The sequence below is a fragment of the Carassius gibelio genome, chromosome A7, assembly GCF_023724105.1.
Source record: "Carassius gibelio isolate Cgi1373 ecotype wild population from Czech Republic chromosome A7, carGib1.2-hapl.c, whole genome shotgun sequence".
Lineage (NCBI taxonomy): Eukaryota > Metazoa > Chordata > Actinopteri > Cypriniformes > Cyprinidae > Carassius > Carassius gibelio.
The window spans coordinates 12,220,565-12,237,164 of NC_068377.1; the positions used below are offsets into that span (position 1 = coordinate 12,220,565).

Here is a 16,600-nt window from a genome sequence, read left to right on the forward strand (position 1 = left end):
ACAGACATAACACTAAAGTTATGAAATAAACATTCAACAACAGAAATTGTAACATAAAACCCTAATATATAGTACATAACAAAAAATAGTAAGATAACGTACCATTAACCAATTAAGTGTTTTGCTGTAGCATTTTACAATGTTTTACAGTTCAAGTTAAAATTTCTACAAAAAAAGTCATATTTTCCAGAACTCCTCGTGAGTATGGGATGGTTGTTACACCAATCCAGAGGAATGGCACTGAATGGCACTGGAACTTAACTTTGGTTCTGTGAATTCCAGAGCTCTTCGACACTCAGAAAGTGCGTGAACAGCACACCGAGGCCGAGTGCTGAGCTGCTGCTCATAATCCTCAACATGTCGTGATCTTTATATCTCTTGATCAATGATAAAATGCCAAAAAAGAATTGCCATTTGAAAAGTGTCTTTTGTGTGTGTGTGTGTGTTTATTATCATTTCACAATCACTGATTTATATGTCTCTGAATGTAATATTCCCCAATCTGCACTGCACATGCTTGGCTAACCTCTGTGAGGTCTATGCCATATCAGCCAAATAGCTGCTGTGTGCTACTAACCTTGAGAAACCCTGATCACCCTGCAGAGGCTTGCATGACAAATCTGCAACAGTTATCGACGTCCAGCTATCCAGGCTAAATTCTCAAACGTTTACATTCTTAAATGCACTAGAATTAAGTTTGTTTTTTGTTTTTTCTGAAACTGCAGCTGGGAACTATGTTGGCCAACTGCATTGAACTGTGCAACGGTAAATGCAATGAATGGAGTCCATGACATAAAAGACAGTTTCTCGGAACATGTTTTTATTTTATATCATATGAGAGATGCACATATAGAGTTACAGTACAGTAAATATAAGTTATAAATCTTATATTGATATATAGTCGGATACATAAAAAAAAGAGCTGTAAATCAACTGTTGAGTCATACAAAATGAAAAGAGAAATACAATAAATAAGTAATCCCATATTGAAACGATGCTTGTAAATCCTGATTTATGAGATGAGGTGGAGACACTTGTTTATAACAACATAAATAGTGACAGGTAAATGAATCTTAAATAAAATAAAAACACACGTGAGCACACAGACAAAGGCAAAGATTGGAGGCAAATGGTTAATAGTATATAGGCTAGGCATAGTCAATAATAGCAACCCTTGCACTTTCTCTGTCCCTTTTTCTCCAGGCTAGCTTTGGTTCAATGACATTTGGGTTGAGCTAAGGCACTAATAGACACGTTTGCCTACACTTGCATATATAGCTTTCAAGTAACACGATCTAATATAACACACCAGTTTCCCGCTTTGGACTAAGCTTAGTCCTAAGATCAGCTGTTAGTGCCAAAAGCTCTCTCTATACTGCTCTATTGACATCCATAGACTGGCCCAAAACACATACTGTATCAATTTCCCAATACCACCTGAAATATGTCTATCATAAATGTCATGCAAATCCAACTAATAATGCTTCTTGTATAAAGCAATATCACTGTTGCAGGTAGATTATGAGGTTTCTGTTGATTTTCTTTGCACTCTCAAAATAGTCCACATGTTATTTACCTTATGATAAGCACAATCTCCAGAACTTCACCTATTGCCTCATTTGTGGCTTACTATATGTCTAACTGATGATTAACTGCATTGCACATTCGGTTGCCTCCTGCTGCTCACTGAATCAAGCTTTCGTCATGCACGATGATCAGAGAAGGAAGGAGTCTTCATTTTAGGAATTAATCGGTTGGCTGTAGGAACAGTGGCCTTTCCTGAGGATCACAGGCAAAATTGAGATTCAGTTCTTATATTTCTTGTTTAAAAGATATGTCAGAAGGACAAAAAACTTGATTTAAACAATGCATTCACCTGCATATTCCTGTGGAGCACTCATAGTCGTTCTGGCAGTAGGCGCCATGAGGTTTAGTGCCCATGATCCTCCATAATGGGGTCATTCGAGCCGTTCTCTTTAGCGACCTTTGAACTTTCTGCACAGAAGTTGAAGGTGTGTCTGACTTTGGCACAGGATTGCAGGTCACCTGAAACACACAATGCATCAGTCAGCTCTACTCTCATATAAGTAATATCAGTTTAATAATATTCTGGTTGGGTTATGTAGTGCATTAAACGGGTTTAATGCATACCTGCCAGCCAATCAGAATTTAGACATTCAGGCAGACCATTGTAAAAGTAGTTATATTTTATGACTTTGACTATTAGGTTTATAATATGTGGTTTTAATTTCTTAACAGTAAGTGTGAATACACCTAAAACAAAACAGTATTTAAAACGCTCCTTTAAAATGGTTCCACCTTTAAACGATAATATAAAAACATATATAATGTATTATTTTCACTGGATAATTGATATTATAACAAATTCTTTTATAAAATAAAAAATTGCAATCATCATAAATACCTGCTGGACAAGCAGCAAAAACACCAGGCACCAGGCGAGAAGAGCCCGTTTGTGATTGTGATCCTGCATGCTGAATGAGAAATAGTTCAGTTTCTGTAACAGTGAGCCCACAGCGACACTGACGACAGAGACCATGTACTGTCTTATATACCCTCCTGTCAGCAGAACAGAGACTCTCCCTCATCCCTTTCTCTCTCTCTTTCTCTCTCTCTCTCTGTTTCTCTGCCTCTGTCTCTCTGCTTTTCCTTTACCAGATGTGCCACATGTTTGCTTAATGTTTGGGACTTGGATAAGCTGTCCTCTGGGGCTCTGGGAGAGAATGCAGCCAGAGTTGAGAGAAGCAAAGGATAAGAAAGAACGAGAGGAATGAGGGAAAATAACAATGTGATCGTCACTTTTTAGAGTTCGGTGATGTTTTACCACAGTTTATTGAACTGTACATTTTAAACAGCGATTCATTGGTATTTACTGATATAAACACTGGTTTAAAGGTGTAGATGTGATGATATAAATCAGATTCTGAATCAACATTTACCTTTCTGTTTCCTCAAAGTTCCTTTCTCCTGTCTCCATTTGTGACCCTGGAGCACAAAACCTTATCTTAATTTTGACTCAAAATGATCAATTTTTATTTTATTCCAAAAATCATTAGGATATTAAGTAAAGATCATGTTCCATTAAGATATCTTGTAAATTTCCTACTGTAAATATATCAAAAACTTATTTTTTATTAATAATATGCATTGCTAAGAACTTCAAAGGTGATTTTTCTCAGTATTTTGACTTTTTGAACCCTCAGATTCCAGATTTTCAAATAGTTGTATCTCTGCCAAATATTGTCCTATCCTAACAAACCATACATCAATGGAAAGATTGTTTATTCAGCTTTCAGATGATGCATAAATTATTAAATTACAATAAATTACACTTAAGACCGGTTTTGTGGTCCAGGGTCACATTTTATCATTTAAACATGCACAAGGCCCTTGAAAAAGAACAAAGGCTGATTACGGGATCTGCTGTGCTGTGTTTAATGAAGAAAAACCATTAGACAAAAAAAAAGGGGACTAATAAAAAAAGCTGTGACTAAGTCGCAGCAAACCTGGCAGCGGGTCAGACATGAGTCGAACCCTGATCCAGCTCAACACAAAGGTTCCACACTGACTCATGGTGTTTACTGGTGATGATGATGCTGCTTATCCTCTTAGGACTGTCAGTTCATGTAAATAATACCCAGTACTATTTCATAAGCTGGTGGCCTTGTTTTACACACTTTACTGTTCATAATGTTGTGATAGAGCTCAAGGCTCGGTTTCTCAAGGTTCTGCAAGTTTCTTCTTGAGTGAGAAGCAAACATGATTCGTTCAGATCAGTGTTGGATCTAAATCTGTATTGGTCAAGTGTTTATTGAGGTCAAGTTTATCATACTGGTCACCTGACTACTTCACAGTTTGAGGACTGGCTTTTCTTTTCTATATAAATGTTTAGAACACCACAGCAGCATGCACTCCGAACAAAAAAGTTGTTCTTTGGCTTGTTATCATGGGGGAACCACTTTTAGTGCTATATATTGCATATCTTTAAAGGTGCTATAAAGCACTACCGCCAAATTGTGCTATGTAGAACCATAAGAGGAAGCCCATGAGAGGAACTAGATTTAGATTTAGTTCCTCACATGTTTGCTATGAATGTGAATTTACTAAAATGGCAAAAGCTGTTTTGAATTACTTTGATGCTTTTCTGAGGTTTGCAAAATAAAATAAACTAAAAACATGAAAAAGTCTTTCCAGACCCAAGCAAGAACAGTTATTTAAGAGCTCTGATTGACTCATTTCATTCACAAACTCAGAAACGCTGATTAGGACATAACTCGAGACACAGTGTGTGATTTAGGGCACTGAAAATCTATACGTTGCAGTATTTGAAATGTACTGTAAATCTAGCTTGACAAAAAATAACCTTTGAGACATTTAGCAGGGTTGGGTAATCAGTATTAAATGAGGTGAACAGAACCACCAATCAGGTGTTTATAATGATCAGGAAGCTTTTCTGAGCAATTCTGTTTCAAACTGTTCGTGACTCCTCTCAGAGTGACTTAGCATCACTAAATAAAAGAAATAAATAAAATACAGGGGAAGATTTAGTGTATATATCAAATGGAGATTTTGGGAAAAATATATATATATTCTATTCATATTTTATGGTTGTAGAGGACACCAGGGCTAAGCTATTTAAAAATAAATAAATAGTAGTGAAAAGGCATGTAAAAATAAAGTTTAATTTTTGTTCATTCGCCAATCAGTTTTTAGGTTTCTCTGTACAAAGATGATTCTCAACTATGTTATGAAAGATAACATGATTTGATATACTGTTTTACTTTATGCAATGTGTGCATAAAAATATAATAAATTAGTATTCCCATATACTGTACAATGTATATATTGCATCTAATCAATGTGTTGTTGATTTTTGGCCTGCTGTCCTCAACAGAAGACAAAAATGATGATGCCCTGTTTCATAAAAAAAAAGTAATATTCCGATTTGTTTATGATGATCTGAAGATTTAAAAGATAATTACAAAATATTATCATATCTCCCATGAGTCCTACATTTGATCATTCTGTCAATATCCGTAATTTTTAAAGACAAGGAGAATGTGTGTTTTTGATCAAAACTTTAAACATTTGACATCCCTAAAAAGCCCTGAATGTGCTTTGTACAGGACATCCAGAACTGTGGCATGTAGGGTCTCAGAGAAATGTAACTATAATGTCCACAGAGGGCAAACGTCTATGCCTGGGTCCCAGTATGATATAAATCAAATGATGGCATATCATCAGGGTGTTCCTTCAGTACTCCAGGGTCAAGGACTGCAATTGCTGTCCCAGTTTGGTATGTTTGTCAGTTTTGGAACATATTCAAAAGATTGCAGACAAAGTACACCATCCCGCCGGGAAATGATAAAAGGATCAGTTGCCAAAGAGGAGAAAGGCAGATTCATCCAGTTATATTGCATCCAGTTTGTAGAATATAGTCCACCTGCACTTTGCAAAACATCTGTGTATCCTGTATAGGCTTTAATTGTGGCTTGTTCAGATCTAACTTGTTTGCTCGTCTGCGACAGAAAAATTGGTCAAAAATAGATTTAGTTGTTGATCAATCACATCATAAACATAAAAAGAAAGCTTTTCCACAAGTGGTCCAGATTTTTAATTTGTTTTTTGGCAAAGCCTAAAATGACCTTTCACACTGAAGGCATCAAAACTATGAATTAACACACATGGAATTAAATATGGAATTATATACATAACAAAAAAGTGTGAAACAACTGAAAATATGTCATATTGTAGGTTCTTCAAAGTAGCCACCTTTTGCTTTGATTACTGCTTTTCACACTCTTGGTATTCTCTTGATGAGCTTCAAGAGGTAGTCTCCTGAAATGGTCTTCCAACAGTCTTGAAGGAGTTCCCCGAGAGATGCTTAGCACTTGTTGGCCCTTTTGCCTTCTGTCTGCGGTCCAGCTCACCCCTAAACCATCTCGATTGGGTTCAGGTCCGGTGACTGTGGAGGCCAGGTCATCTGGCGCAGCACCCCATCACTCTCCTTCTTGGTCAAATAGCCCTTGATGCCTTCAGTGTGACTCTACAATCTTCATAGTCATTAAAATAAAGAAAACTCTTTGAATGAGAAGGTGTGTCCAAACTTTTGGTCTGTACTGTATATATGTGCTAAATTTGTTTAGCACAATCCACAACCTTTCTAGACTTCTGTCATGTCTTCAAGGTGTTTTGCTATCACTATGTAACTTCTTTATCTGATCAGCCACCTTTGGAAAGAGATGTTCTAATTGGCCTTTGCTATTTTTTTTTTTTCAGTGGAGCTGCTAAATTTAGCTCTTATGTTCTTCTACCTGCAGCTCACCGATTCTTCAGCCATTTTCACAGTTCTGTGTTCATCCTCCTTCTTCCAGGTTTTCTGACTGAATGTTTGCTAGATTAAAGTAGCGTAGAACATTCTTTTGTTCTTTATTGGGTTATGCTTGTTCTGTGAATTGTGACACTTTGCCCCACTTTTCGATCACAGAGGCCACTGACTGTGCTCGTGAAACACTGAACATGCACAATTTACAATTTTAATGCAATGAGAGAATTTAGCTGGTTAATGTAATGAGAATCTTTTTTTTTTTTTTTTTTACTGAATCTTTACTGAGTTGTGGGATGTTTAGAGACATCATGAATGGTGAACATAATGAATATATATATATATATATATATATATATATATATATATATACACACACATACTGTATATAGACAACAACAAAGTCGTCAAATGGTCTAAATAACTGACAAATCACATTAATTTCCCTTCGAATTGCAAAGACCACAAGTATATGTATATTATATACTTCTTAATATAGAATGGAAATGGAACACTAGTGTAATCTAATGTGGGTGCTACAGTGACCAGATATTTATATGTTAGATATTTTATTGTGTAAAGATTACATATCACTTATACTTGGTATATAACTGGGTTAACAATTCACTGTATCACATATAATTTTTCTTTCTTTCTTTATCTTTAACCTACTTGGTAGAATTTTCATCCACAACCATTCGAAAGTTTAGCTCAGTATTTGAGTTAAGATTTTAAAAAAATAAATTAATAAAAAAATTAAAATCCAGCAAAGAAAGAAACTTTTCAACAAAAATAATGAGCAGCACGTGTTTTCAACGTCTCTTGACGTATCAACGTATCAGACCAGAATATTAGAATGCTTTCTGAAGGAGCAGGTGACACTGAAGATTAGCTAAAATGTCAGCTTTGCCATCACAGAAATAAATTACATTATTTAAATATATTTTTGATCCAATAAATGCAGCCTTGGTGATCATAAGAGACTTCAAAAATCCTTACAGGTTTACACGGTCCACAGCAATTAACATCTTCCATGTTAAAAACGTCATATACTAAATGTTTGCCTACATTCCTAATTCTTTAAAAAATATATAGCTTTTTGGTACACAACATTATAGGCATTATAACATTATGAATACTGACAAAAGGATCTTCAAAACATTCTTCCAGTATGTCAACATCTTTTCCTGATATTGCATAGAGGCTGAACACTTGCATATGTTTCTAAATTAACTTTGACCCACCTTTACACCAGCTCTTTAAGATAGGTCAAAGAAGCCAGTTCAGACCCGATTTATACTAGAGCTGAAGCACAGCTTGGAAAGAGCGCCCTCAACTGACCAAATCAAACCAGAACCACAGGAAAGAAAAACGAATGACCACACAAAAGCATGTGTAAGCTTGCTTTCTTTTTTTAAATACAAAATACCTGCTTTATTTCATCATCTTTCATCATGGGATTAAAACATTCCTTTAGGTGCATACATTTCCATTCCTCCTCTAAGAAATACATCTCTGAAAGTGTCTTTTTCGATCTCTTACTGGATGTCTTCTTTGAGGTAGTGCAAAACTGGCATCTGCTCCATTTCTCCACTTGCATTCGGATGCTGTTCCCTTTGTCAAATATTGGCAAAATCGGTGCATTCAGAAAGAGAATACAAATGCAACAGACACAAGAGAAACAGCAACAACACTAAAGCCTACAAGTCAACCGACGGGGCTCTTTCATGCTTCATTATTTTTTCTTTCTCCATTTTCCTATTTTCTTTCGACAGACTTTTCAGTACAGTGTCCTCAATAAAGTGCCAAAATGTTCCTACTCCATTCCTCTCCATAAATACATTTCGAAGATGTCACATTAACACACACACACACTAGACAGAACCAAATAACATACATAGAGTAAATAGAAAAGAAGAAAAAAAACATGATAGTAGCTCATTCATTTAACAATCAGAATCCACTTATTCATGCATACATTCCCAAAAATTCAGGTACTGTGAGAGATGAGACTGAATCGATCACACTCAACAGTTCAAGTCTTACAGAAACCTTGCTGTGTGAATGCTATTAGCACTGCGCAAGAAATGGCAACAGGTAAATCATCTCCAATACAGCCATTACTTTCATCTCATCTCTCATATTGTGCTTGTACAAATTCAGAATGTCCTTTAGGACCTTTCAGTTCTTGTCCTTATCTGACCCTGAGCCCAAAGTCATCTGCAGGTGCAGGAGTCTGCAATCATGTCTTCATATTCTTTATAAACAATGTTTCCGTTCTTCTCCATCATCAGCACACTGACAGGTTTGTATTTATAAGGAACACAAGAGGGCAACGGGATATCTGCCTCACCAAGCTCGCTGATTAATGTCTGCATGATCGCATGGTTGGGTGAATTGTAGCCGTAATGCAGGATACGAGGACAATCACCCATACAGTAATGAGGATTGTACTTGTGGGGCGCAATGATCCAGTGGTCCCATCCCAAATCTTTGAAGGTCACACGGTAGGAGTGCAGCTTGCACTGGTTTTTGGTCACGCTGTTCTGCCCTTGCTTGTAGTTGGGGATGTCAGAGACGATGCTCCCAGCTTCCTTGGACCGACGGATCCTGGGGCGAGAAAGGGGCGTGAAGTGCTTCCCCCATTCCACAGGCTGCTTGTTCTCCTCCAAGAAGAGCAGCAAAACTGGAGCTCGAAGATGGTGTTGAGGTGGGAAGCGTTTTCGATGTGTAATAGACCTGGCATGTAGTTCTTGTTTTATGCATCGATAATGAGCAAAGAGGGACACATGGCCATCTTTCGACTCGGACACGTGGCTTGTGACATCAGATTCGGTCCACAGGCTTCGAGGACCCATGATGACACGCTCACCTGCAGGAAGATCTTGAAGTGACGTGACTCTTGCCTCACAGATAAAAGGAAGATGCGATGACACAGGAGACCTCAGGTGCATAAAAGAGGCCCTCACCAATTTGTCCAACGAGAGGTTCTCCAGTTCATATTTGACTGTGTAGGTATACTGAAGGTCTAGTCCAGTAGGGTTTACAGACACAAGACAGACAAAGAAAAGAAATCATCAGACAGTAGTTATTTTGTTTCAATAAAGGGTTACACTGCACAAAACATCTTAAAATAAAGGTTACAAAAGAGTGTTTCAGGCAGCAATGCCATAAAAGTGACAATCTGAACTCCCCAAAGAACCTTTCAGTGAACGGTTCTTAAATTAATACATTATTCTGATAGTGAAACTGATATTTCGACTATAAAGAACTATTTGTGGAATGAAAATGTTCTATAGATGTTCTTCGTGGAACAATACAACTTTTTTAATCCGCGCAGACATGGAGCATCTCTTCTATAACATAAGGCATGATGTGCTCTAGATGTACTGGTGAAGGATGTGTATGAGATAAGACAGTGTTTACCACTTGAATTCCGGAGAAAGTGTTTTTCAGCGCTGGACGCTTGAAGCAGCCTTACAGTGTTGGACCCAAATAACTTGTGCTGCTTTGGTCGTCCATTTGCATCCACCGCTATCCTGTATAGGCTTAACATGAGTCGCATAGCTTCATCTTCGGAGTTCCTCTGTTTTGGGTGTCGATTTCGGCGAACTTCTGTACTGGCGACGCCAAATTGTGTCGGAGAGGCCATGTTCCCAGCCACGCGCGCAGATATGTGCAAGACAAACAAACACGACAGTACGCGGAGTCTCAGACAGTCGTGACCGCTGGTAGCCTTCATGTTCAGCCCCTCGTACGGACGAGTGCCACCTGAAAGGCTTCCATCGTCTAAGACAATCAGCGGGCGGAATTCAACCTGAACATCACCTGAACCCGAAAACCTTTCGCAGCGGCGCTAATCGTGTGACGTCATGCGTCCAATTACCTGTCCGCAGTCAGCGTTGGGTTCACGTCATGTACCTCCCGAGTCTTCAGAACGCCCACATTTAAATCACGTGAACACAACACCAGCGGAACCCAAGGGTCCGTGGAGAACACGTATAAGGAGTGTGTCTGTATATTTATTTATTTTTTAAATTATCATTATTTTTATTTTTTCACGAGAAAATAAGAAAATGGGTCAGGATGCCACATCCCGTGTTGTACTCAATATATCTATAATTTACATGTCATACATCGTCGCTGTTTATTAAAACAGATTTGGTACTAAACAATAAAATTACTATGCTATATATTGTGTGAGGTGTATAGGTTTAGTGATGGGATCGGGGCAAGGTATGAAAACCATTATGTCTATGGGGAGCCCCTGCAAGGATAGTGAACAAGACTACATGTGTGTGTGTATAAATATGATTGATGCATCCTCCTGTACAAGTTGTAATAGGCTTATATCTAAATACTTGCAATTATAAGATTATCATTCATAGACAAACAATATGAAACGATCTAAATATGCAGTGTTTTTCGACGGAGCTTTGACACACTGACATCATCTTTCAGAGGAGCCAAACTGAAATTTGACATTTACATTGCGTGTCCATCGGTGACTTAAAGGAGATTGAGGAACATGATGAGCCATACAACCTTTCAAACAAAGCAATTTATCATAAAGTTGAAACACATCTTGTCATGTAACTATTTTCACAAGCCATTTAAAAATGCACACATGAAATCTACAGTCTGCACTCATAATAGCTGATGTTGACCACTGTGTGTGAAATACATCAGTAACTATTTTTGGACCCTTCAATTTTTTTTTTCATATCGTTTCAAATCGCCATAGTGCTAATAAATAATTATTCATTGGTATAATAAATACCCTAACCCCTACAGTGAACCCAACAGTAATTCAGTGTAGAGCATTCTGTGCTCATCGTCACCTTCCTCTAGATGGAGTTGTCTCCGTAAAAGAAATGTTGTCTCTCGCATTTTTCTTCGTGAACGCGCACTCTTGCTCGCTGCCGGCCGCGTGCCCGTGTCACTCGACAGCACAGCAGCAGCAGCGATGGCTCTCCTCAAAACGTCCAAGTTCATACCCTCTGTTGGGAGTTTGAGACCGTTTTTGGCAACCCTACCCATTCGAGCCAGGTAAGGGAACTTAAAATAATCCATCTTTAGTAGCTGTGTCCATTTTAAGAGAATTAATTACTTTAAATCGAAGTTTAATTCATGCATAAAATACACAATCACGCCATCAGATTTACTTGATCGCGCATACAGTCACATCCGTTCACATGGAATTCATGTAAAAACACCTTTAGCTCGTGATAATGTAGGTTTGATTTCGCGAGGTGTCAATGTTACAGGCTTTCTTTATTATCCTCTTAAAGCCCATTTCTGGTAGCTAACGGATCAGATAGATTTAATGTGCAGTGCATGTCTACCGTGATTACTAAACGAATCATTCAGCTTCCCTGGCCTTCATCATGCATGAACCAAGAAATTTGGCGTTGCTTTTCAAATTTTGCATTCATTTTTGCTAAAAGCTGTGCTTTACTCCATAATAACGGATACATGTTAATACCTTATAGCTCGTGAACTGAATAAATGACTAGCAGTCGAAGGCTATTGCGTCCTTTTTGGTCTCACTAGGAGACCGTACGAACAGGTTTCCTGTGCGCTCATTGGGTGAAACAAGCAGGTTGCGCTTTCTGATTGGCCCTGCAGCTTCCGGGTTCTTCTGTCAGTAAATCATGGTAGCATGTGTCCTTTTACACCACGTTTGGAGGGCAAAGCAGAGCTGATGATGAACAGAAGATCAGTAATCTTTGTTTAGTACATTACGAAGTATTTCTGAAAATACAGCCACCAATGCCACACCAAAACGTCTCATATATACGTATTTGATCGTTAAAGCAGAAGGGCTATACAGTCACAAGGCCAACTTCCGTTTTAAACACAAATTAAGTGTCTCAGTGGACACTGCTACTTGCTCATATAAACTGAGATTTTGCGCAGCTTGTGTTTTTAGTTGTCTTCTAGAGTCTTTAATGTATGCAACAAACAAAAGCTCCTAAGTAATGTCAGCTACTAAGTCAAAGTGTTGTGTTAAAAACACTAACACTATCAGCTGAGTGACACACAAGATATGTAGCATTGCAACTTGATTCCAGAGCTGACCTTTGATGCCACAGGACTCTGCATGACCTCAAATGATTACTTTGCTGAACATACAACGCTAATAGAAGAGCATACTGATAGTATCATGAATCAGGCATCAGTAGTTTATGTTGTTGTTTTCTTAATTGTGTTTGTTTGTCTGGATTGTAAGTGTGCCCAAACTTACTTGTGCTTTGAAATGTAGCCATTAATGTGCATGTTTTATTGCAAGGCCTTAACCATGTCTTGAACATGGAGAAACAAACCACCAGTTTTTTTTTTTTTTCTTGTGGTTTATAGGATGGTTAGCAATGGGCTCTTTTATTTAAGAGAATTAAATAAAGGATTTAATGGAATAAAGAAAACCAATAAAGAACTATAATTAATTTGGCGTTTGTGAATTGTTACCTGATTTACCGTACCTGGTCACCACAAGCAAGGCTGAATAGTTGAATAGTTGGGTTTGATCTCTTTTCTCATTTTTTTTTTTTATGGTCTGCTTCTTTTTATTTTTTAGCTCATGGTGGACTGAGGTGCAGATGGGACCCCCTGATCCCATTCTGGGGGTGACAGAGGCCTACAAACGGGACACAAACTCTAAGAAGATGAACCTGGGTGTGGGGGCATACAGAGACGACAGTGGCAAGCCATTTGTTCTCAGCTGCGTCCGCAAGGTATATAGGGCTACCTTTTGTGTGCCACCACACATCTGAGCCTTTGCAGAAAAGTTCTGAGTTTAAACCTGCTGACTGCTTTTCAAACTGGTATGATTCGGGAGGTATATAATACTCTCACAGTGGTGCTCTGTGTAAGATGGATTATTAAGGTCTTAGGGAGCATGTCAGAGATTGACCAATAGTTTTCAAAGGTACAGATGTTTTTGCGTTAGGGTTAATGTGCTCCAATGGTATTGGCCAAATTCAAGGGGTGGTGTTAACATGTGCTTTTGCTTTTCTCTATTTCTGCAAAGTCACACTGACTTGAGTGATTTGAGACGCTGTCTCTGCTTAAGCAGTATCCACCAAGTCATTGTAAATATTTAGTGAAAATGTTTTATTCAATAAAAATGTAGTGAGTTGTTTTTTTTTTTAATAAGGCATGTTTTTGTTTAGGCCGAAGCTCTGATTTCCTCCAAGATGCTGGATAAAGAGTATCTGCCCATTGGGGGTCTGGGTGACTTTAATAAGGCTTGCGCCGAGCTCGCACTGGGGCCGGACAGTGAGGTTCTTAAAAGCAAGAGGGTGAGTATGTCTCTGTAGTACCCATTGGGTCTTTCTTTTTTGTATAAGCTTTTACACATTTGATTGTTTTTTTTAATATTAACGTTTATTAAGCATAACACTTTTCTTTCTCTCTTAGAGCATCACTGTCCAGACTATCTCGGGCACTGGTTCTCTGAGGATTGGAGCCAACTTCCTGGTGTGTATTTCATTCATTCTGTTAAAAAGTTGTGCAGCTGTTTACCATCTCCACCTTGAGAAGAAGGACGTTTTCTTTGCCTCATCCAGTAGTATCGTAGAGTACTTCTTCCTCAATTTTTTTCTCCTTTAGTCACGGTTCCACACAGTGGCAAGGGATGTATACTTGCCAAAGCCATCCTGGGGGAATCACACCCCTATTTTCCGTGATGCTGGTATGCAGCTGAAAGCGTACCGTTACTATGATCCTGCTACCTGCGGCTTTGACTTTACAGGAGCACTCGACGACATCTCGGTGAGCCAGCGTCACACAGTAAACTTTAATAATAAAGTAATAAATATATGAATTTAATAATTGCTGTTCTTTTGAATTTCTTTTGAATTAATTGAATAATTACAGTTTCCACAAAAATATTAACCAGCATAACTGTTTTCAACATTGATAATAATAAGAAATGTTTCTTGAGCACTGAATCAGCATATTAGAATGACTTCTGAAGGATCATGTCACACTGAACTGTGAGTCTGTCTAAGATACACTGAATGTTTATTATCTTTTCTTTACCTACAGACAATTCCAGAGCACAGTGTAATCGTGCTCCATGCTTGTGCTCACAACCCCACTGGTGTCGACCCACGACCAGAGCAGTGGAAGGAGCTCTCGGCTGTCATCAAGGTGTGCCAGTCTGTTGTTGTGATTTTGTTTGTATCCTTTATGCCACCTTCTTCATTTCACATGCGTTATTATTAAAGGAAAAAACTTGAATTCCTTGAATGAGAAGGATGAGATTGATGTTGCTTGATTATCATGTTATCCATTCTCTCTGCAGAAGAGGAAACTTCTAGTTTTCTTCGACATGGCCTACCAGGGCTTCGCTAGTGGAGATATTGATCGTGATGCCTGGGCTGTGAGATACTTCATTGAGCAGGGCCACAATGTCCTCCTGTCTCAGTCCTTTGCCAAGAACATGGGTCTCTATGGTGAGTGTATTGTGTGTCAGAGGACTGCCTTTACACTGTAAACCATTTCATTTTATTCCTTTCATATCCAGCACAGATTGGATATTCATGTAAGCGTGTAAATAAAATAATAATAATAATAATAATTTGCATCTGATACAATTTTTAATTTTTAAATGGCTCGTATGTATGTGATATCTCGAGATCTGATCTATAAAGTATCCTGTTGTCCTCTTTATTTTACATTTTTGGTGAATTCTTCTTTTTTTACTTTTCATTTAAAAAATACTTTAAGAAATGAAAGTTGTTTTTTTTTTCAGTTAAAAATGAATTTAGAAAAAACATTATCTATAGACTGCACACTGAATTATTGATATAACATCAGTGTAATTTAATATCAAAGAAATGCTTAACCAGTCAATACATTTTAGCACCGTGTGTCACTTAAATGCATGCCAGAGGTCAGAAAATCATCTGTTCTTTAGCCTATGAACAAAAAGCAATACATACCTTCCATACACCACCCTTCAGAAGTTTGGGGTCAGTAGGAAGTTTTATGTTTTGAAAGAAATCAGTAATACTATAAAATATTATTGCAATTTAACATTTTTCCATTTTATTAATCAAAGTATGATTTTATTTATAAAAAAAATATGTATTTCTGTTATGGAAAAGTCTTCTTTGATGAATAGAAAGTTCTAAAGATCAGCAAGAAACCGATGTTTTTGATCAATTCAATCCTTGCTGAAGAAAAGTGGAAGAAAAAAACCTACTACCCCTAACTTCTGAATGGTAGTCTTTGGCAGGTTCGTTAACTATTTAATAGTTGTTCATACACAATCATAATCATACGACTGTATGTTGTAGGTGAGCGTGTTGGAGGGTTCACAGTGGTGTGTGCTGATGCTGAGGAGGCAAAGAGGGTGGAGTCTCAGCTGAAGATCCTGATTCGCCCCATTTACTCCAACCCACCCATGAATGGAGCACGCATCGCCTCCACGATCCTCAGCACACCAGAGCTGCGTGCTACATGGTGAGACTTGCATGCATATTCAGTAAGAACTTGCTTTCATAAAAGTTCATGCCTTTTTTGACATGAATGTATTTCTGTAGGCTGGAGGAGGTGAAGGATATGGCCAACCGTATCATTAAAATGCGAGAAATGCTGGTAACTAATCTGAAGAAGGAGGGCTCTACTCACAACTGGCAACACGTGATCGACCAAATCGGCATGTTCTGCTTCACTGGACTCAAACCGGAGCAGGTACAACCCTTTTCAAACTAAAAAAATTTAATATTTATGCATATTTATAATTAAATGATGTAAATTGGTATTAGCTCTAACAGTAGGAGATGCCATTGTGTTTCAGGTCGAGCGTCTGACAAAGGAGTTTTCTGTTTATATGACTAAAGATGGCCGCATCAGCGTTGCCGGTGTGACATCTGGAAATGTGGGATACCTTGCACATGCCATTCATCAGGTCACTAAGTAGATCAAACTTATGTTGAGACAGAAGATAAGTTTACTGGTCCTGTTTCTGTTAGTCTGCCCCACTGCTCCTCTTTGGACTCAGATCTTGGCTTCACTTCATTTGGCTGTTTTACTAGGTCAACATGGATCCTGAACATGTTATCAGGGTATCAAACCGTAACCTTAACTCATCTCACAGGAAATCTTGTGGATCTGTGATTTCATTTTTTTCATCTTGTTAAGATTCTGTATGAGCTATTTATTGTGAGTAAAGTAAAATGAACAATAATAAAGGTTATTGTGTCCATTTAATGATGTTTTGTTATTTTCATTGTTGGGGACACA

At 38.0% G+C, this 16,600-nt stretch overlaps 3 protein-coding genes across 3 annotated transcripts; 1 reads left to right on the forward strand and 2 right to left on the reverse strand.

Moving 5' to 3' along the window:
• Positions 1–798: 798 nt before the first annotated feature.
• Positions 799–2,638, reverse strand: LOC128017740 (liver-expressed antimicrobial peptide 2). The gene is made up of 3 exons (XM_052603215.1): positions 2,426–2,638; positions 1,877–2,046; positions 799–1,779 (listed from the first exon to the last, which is right to left on the reverse strand). Exons 1-3 carry the CDS (start codon positions 2,558–2,560, stop codon positions 1,740–1,742), a joined length of 345 nt encoding a protein of 114 aa, XP_052459175.1. The 5' UTR covers positions 2,561–2,638; the 3' UTR covers positions 799–1,739.
• A 5,104-nt stretch (positions 2,639–7,742) lies between these two features.
• LOC128017741 (bone morphogenetic protein 15) lies at positions 7,743–10,267 on the reverse strand. Its single transcript, XM_052603216.1, has 2 exons — positions 9,773–10,267; positions 7,743–9,374 (listed from the first exon to the last, which is right to left on the reverse strand). Exons 1-2 carry the CDS (start codon positions 10,086–10,088, stop codon positions 8,563–8,565), a joined length of 1,128 nt encoding a protein of 375 aa, XP_052459176.1. The 5' UTR covers positions 10,089–10,267; the 3' UTR covers positions 7,743–8,562.
• A 962-nt stretch (positions 10,268–11,229) lies between these two features.
• LOC128017742 (aspartate aminotransferase, mitochondrial-like) lies at positions 11,230–16,567 on the forward strand. Its single transcript, XM_052603218.1, has 10 exons — positions 11,230–11,395; positions 12,924–13,080; positions 13,519–13,647; positions 13,766–13,825; positions 13,958–14,119; positions 14,396–14,500; positions 14,655–14,805; positions 15,652–15,817; positions 15,898–16,048; positions 16,155–16,567. Exons 1-10 carry the CDS (start codon positions 11,313–11,315, stop codon positions 16,275–16,277), a joined length of 1,287 nt encoding a protein of 428 aa, XP_052459178.1. The 5' UTR covers positions 11,230–11,312; the 3' UTR covers positions 16,278–16,567.
• The last annotated feature ends 33 nt before the right edge of the window (positions 16,568–16,600 follow it).

What these genes read in the sequence shown, in the direction of transcription:
- LOC128017740 (XM_052603215.1), bottom strand. Translation starts at nt 2,560, where the DNA reads ATGGTCTCTGTCGTCAGTGTCGCTGTGGGCTCACTGTTACAGAAACTG. An exon ending in TTTTGCTGCTTGTCCAGCAG is followed by an intron (nt 2,047 to 2,425) that starts GTATTTATGATG and finishes TGTGTGTTTCAG; the next exon opens with GTGACCTGCAATCCTGTGCC. An exon ending in TGCTCCACAGGAATATGCAG is followed by an intron (nt 1,780 to 1,876) that starts GTGAATGCATTG and finishes TGTGATCCTCAG; the next exon opens with GAAAGGCCACTGTTCCTACA.
- LOC128017741 (XM_052603216.1), bottom strand. Translation starts at nt 10,088, where the DNA reads ATGAAGGCTACCAGCGGTCACGACTGTCTGAGACTCCGCGTACTGTCG. An exon ending in CTTTCTCCGGAATTCAAGTG is followed by an intron (nt 9,375 to 9,772) that starts GTAAACACTGTC and finishes CTACTGGACTAG; the next exon opens with ACCTTCAGTATACCTACACA.
- LOC128017742 (XM_052603218.1), top strand. Translation starts at nt 11,313, where the DNA reads ATGGCTCTCCTCAAAACGTCCAAGTTCATACCCTCTGTTGGGAGTTTG. An exon ending in GGATTGGAGCCAACTTCCTG is followed by an intron (nt 13,826 to 13,957) that starts GTGTGTATTTCA and finishes TTTCTCCTTTAG; the next exon opens with TCACGGTTCCACACAGTGGC. An exon ending in CTGGACTCAAACCGGAGCAG is followed by an intron (nt 16,049 to 16,154) that starts GTACAACCCTTT and finishes ATTGTGTTTCAG; the next exon opens with GTCGAGCGTCTGACAAAGGA.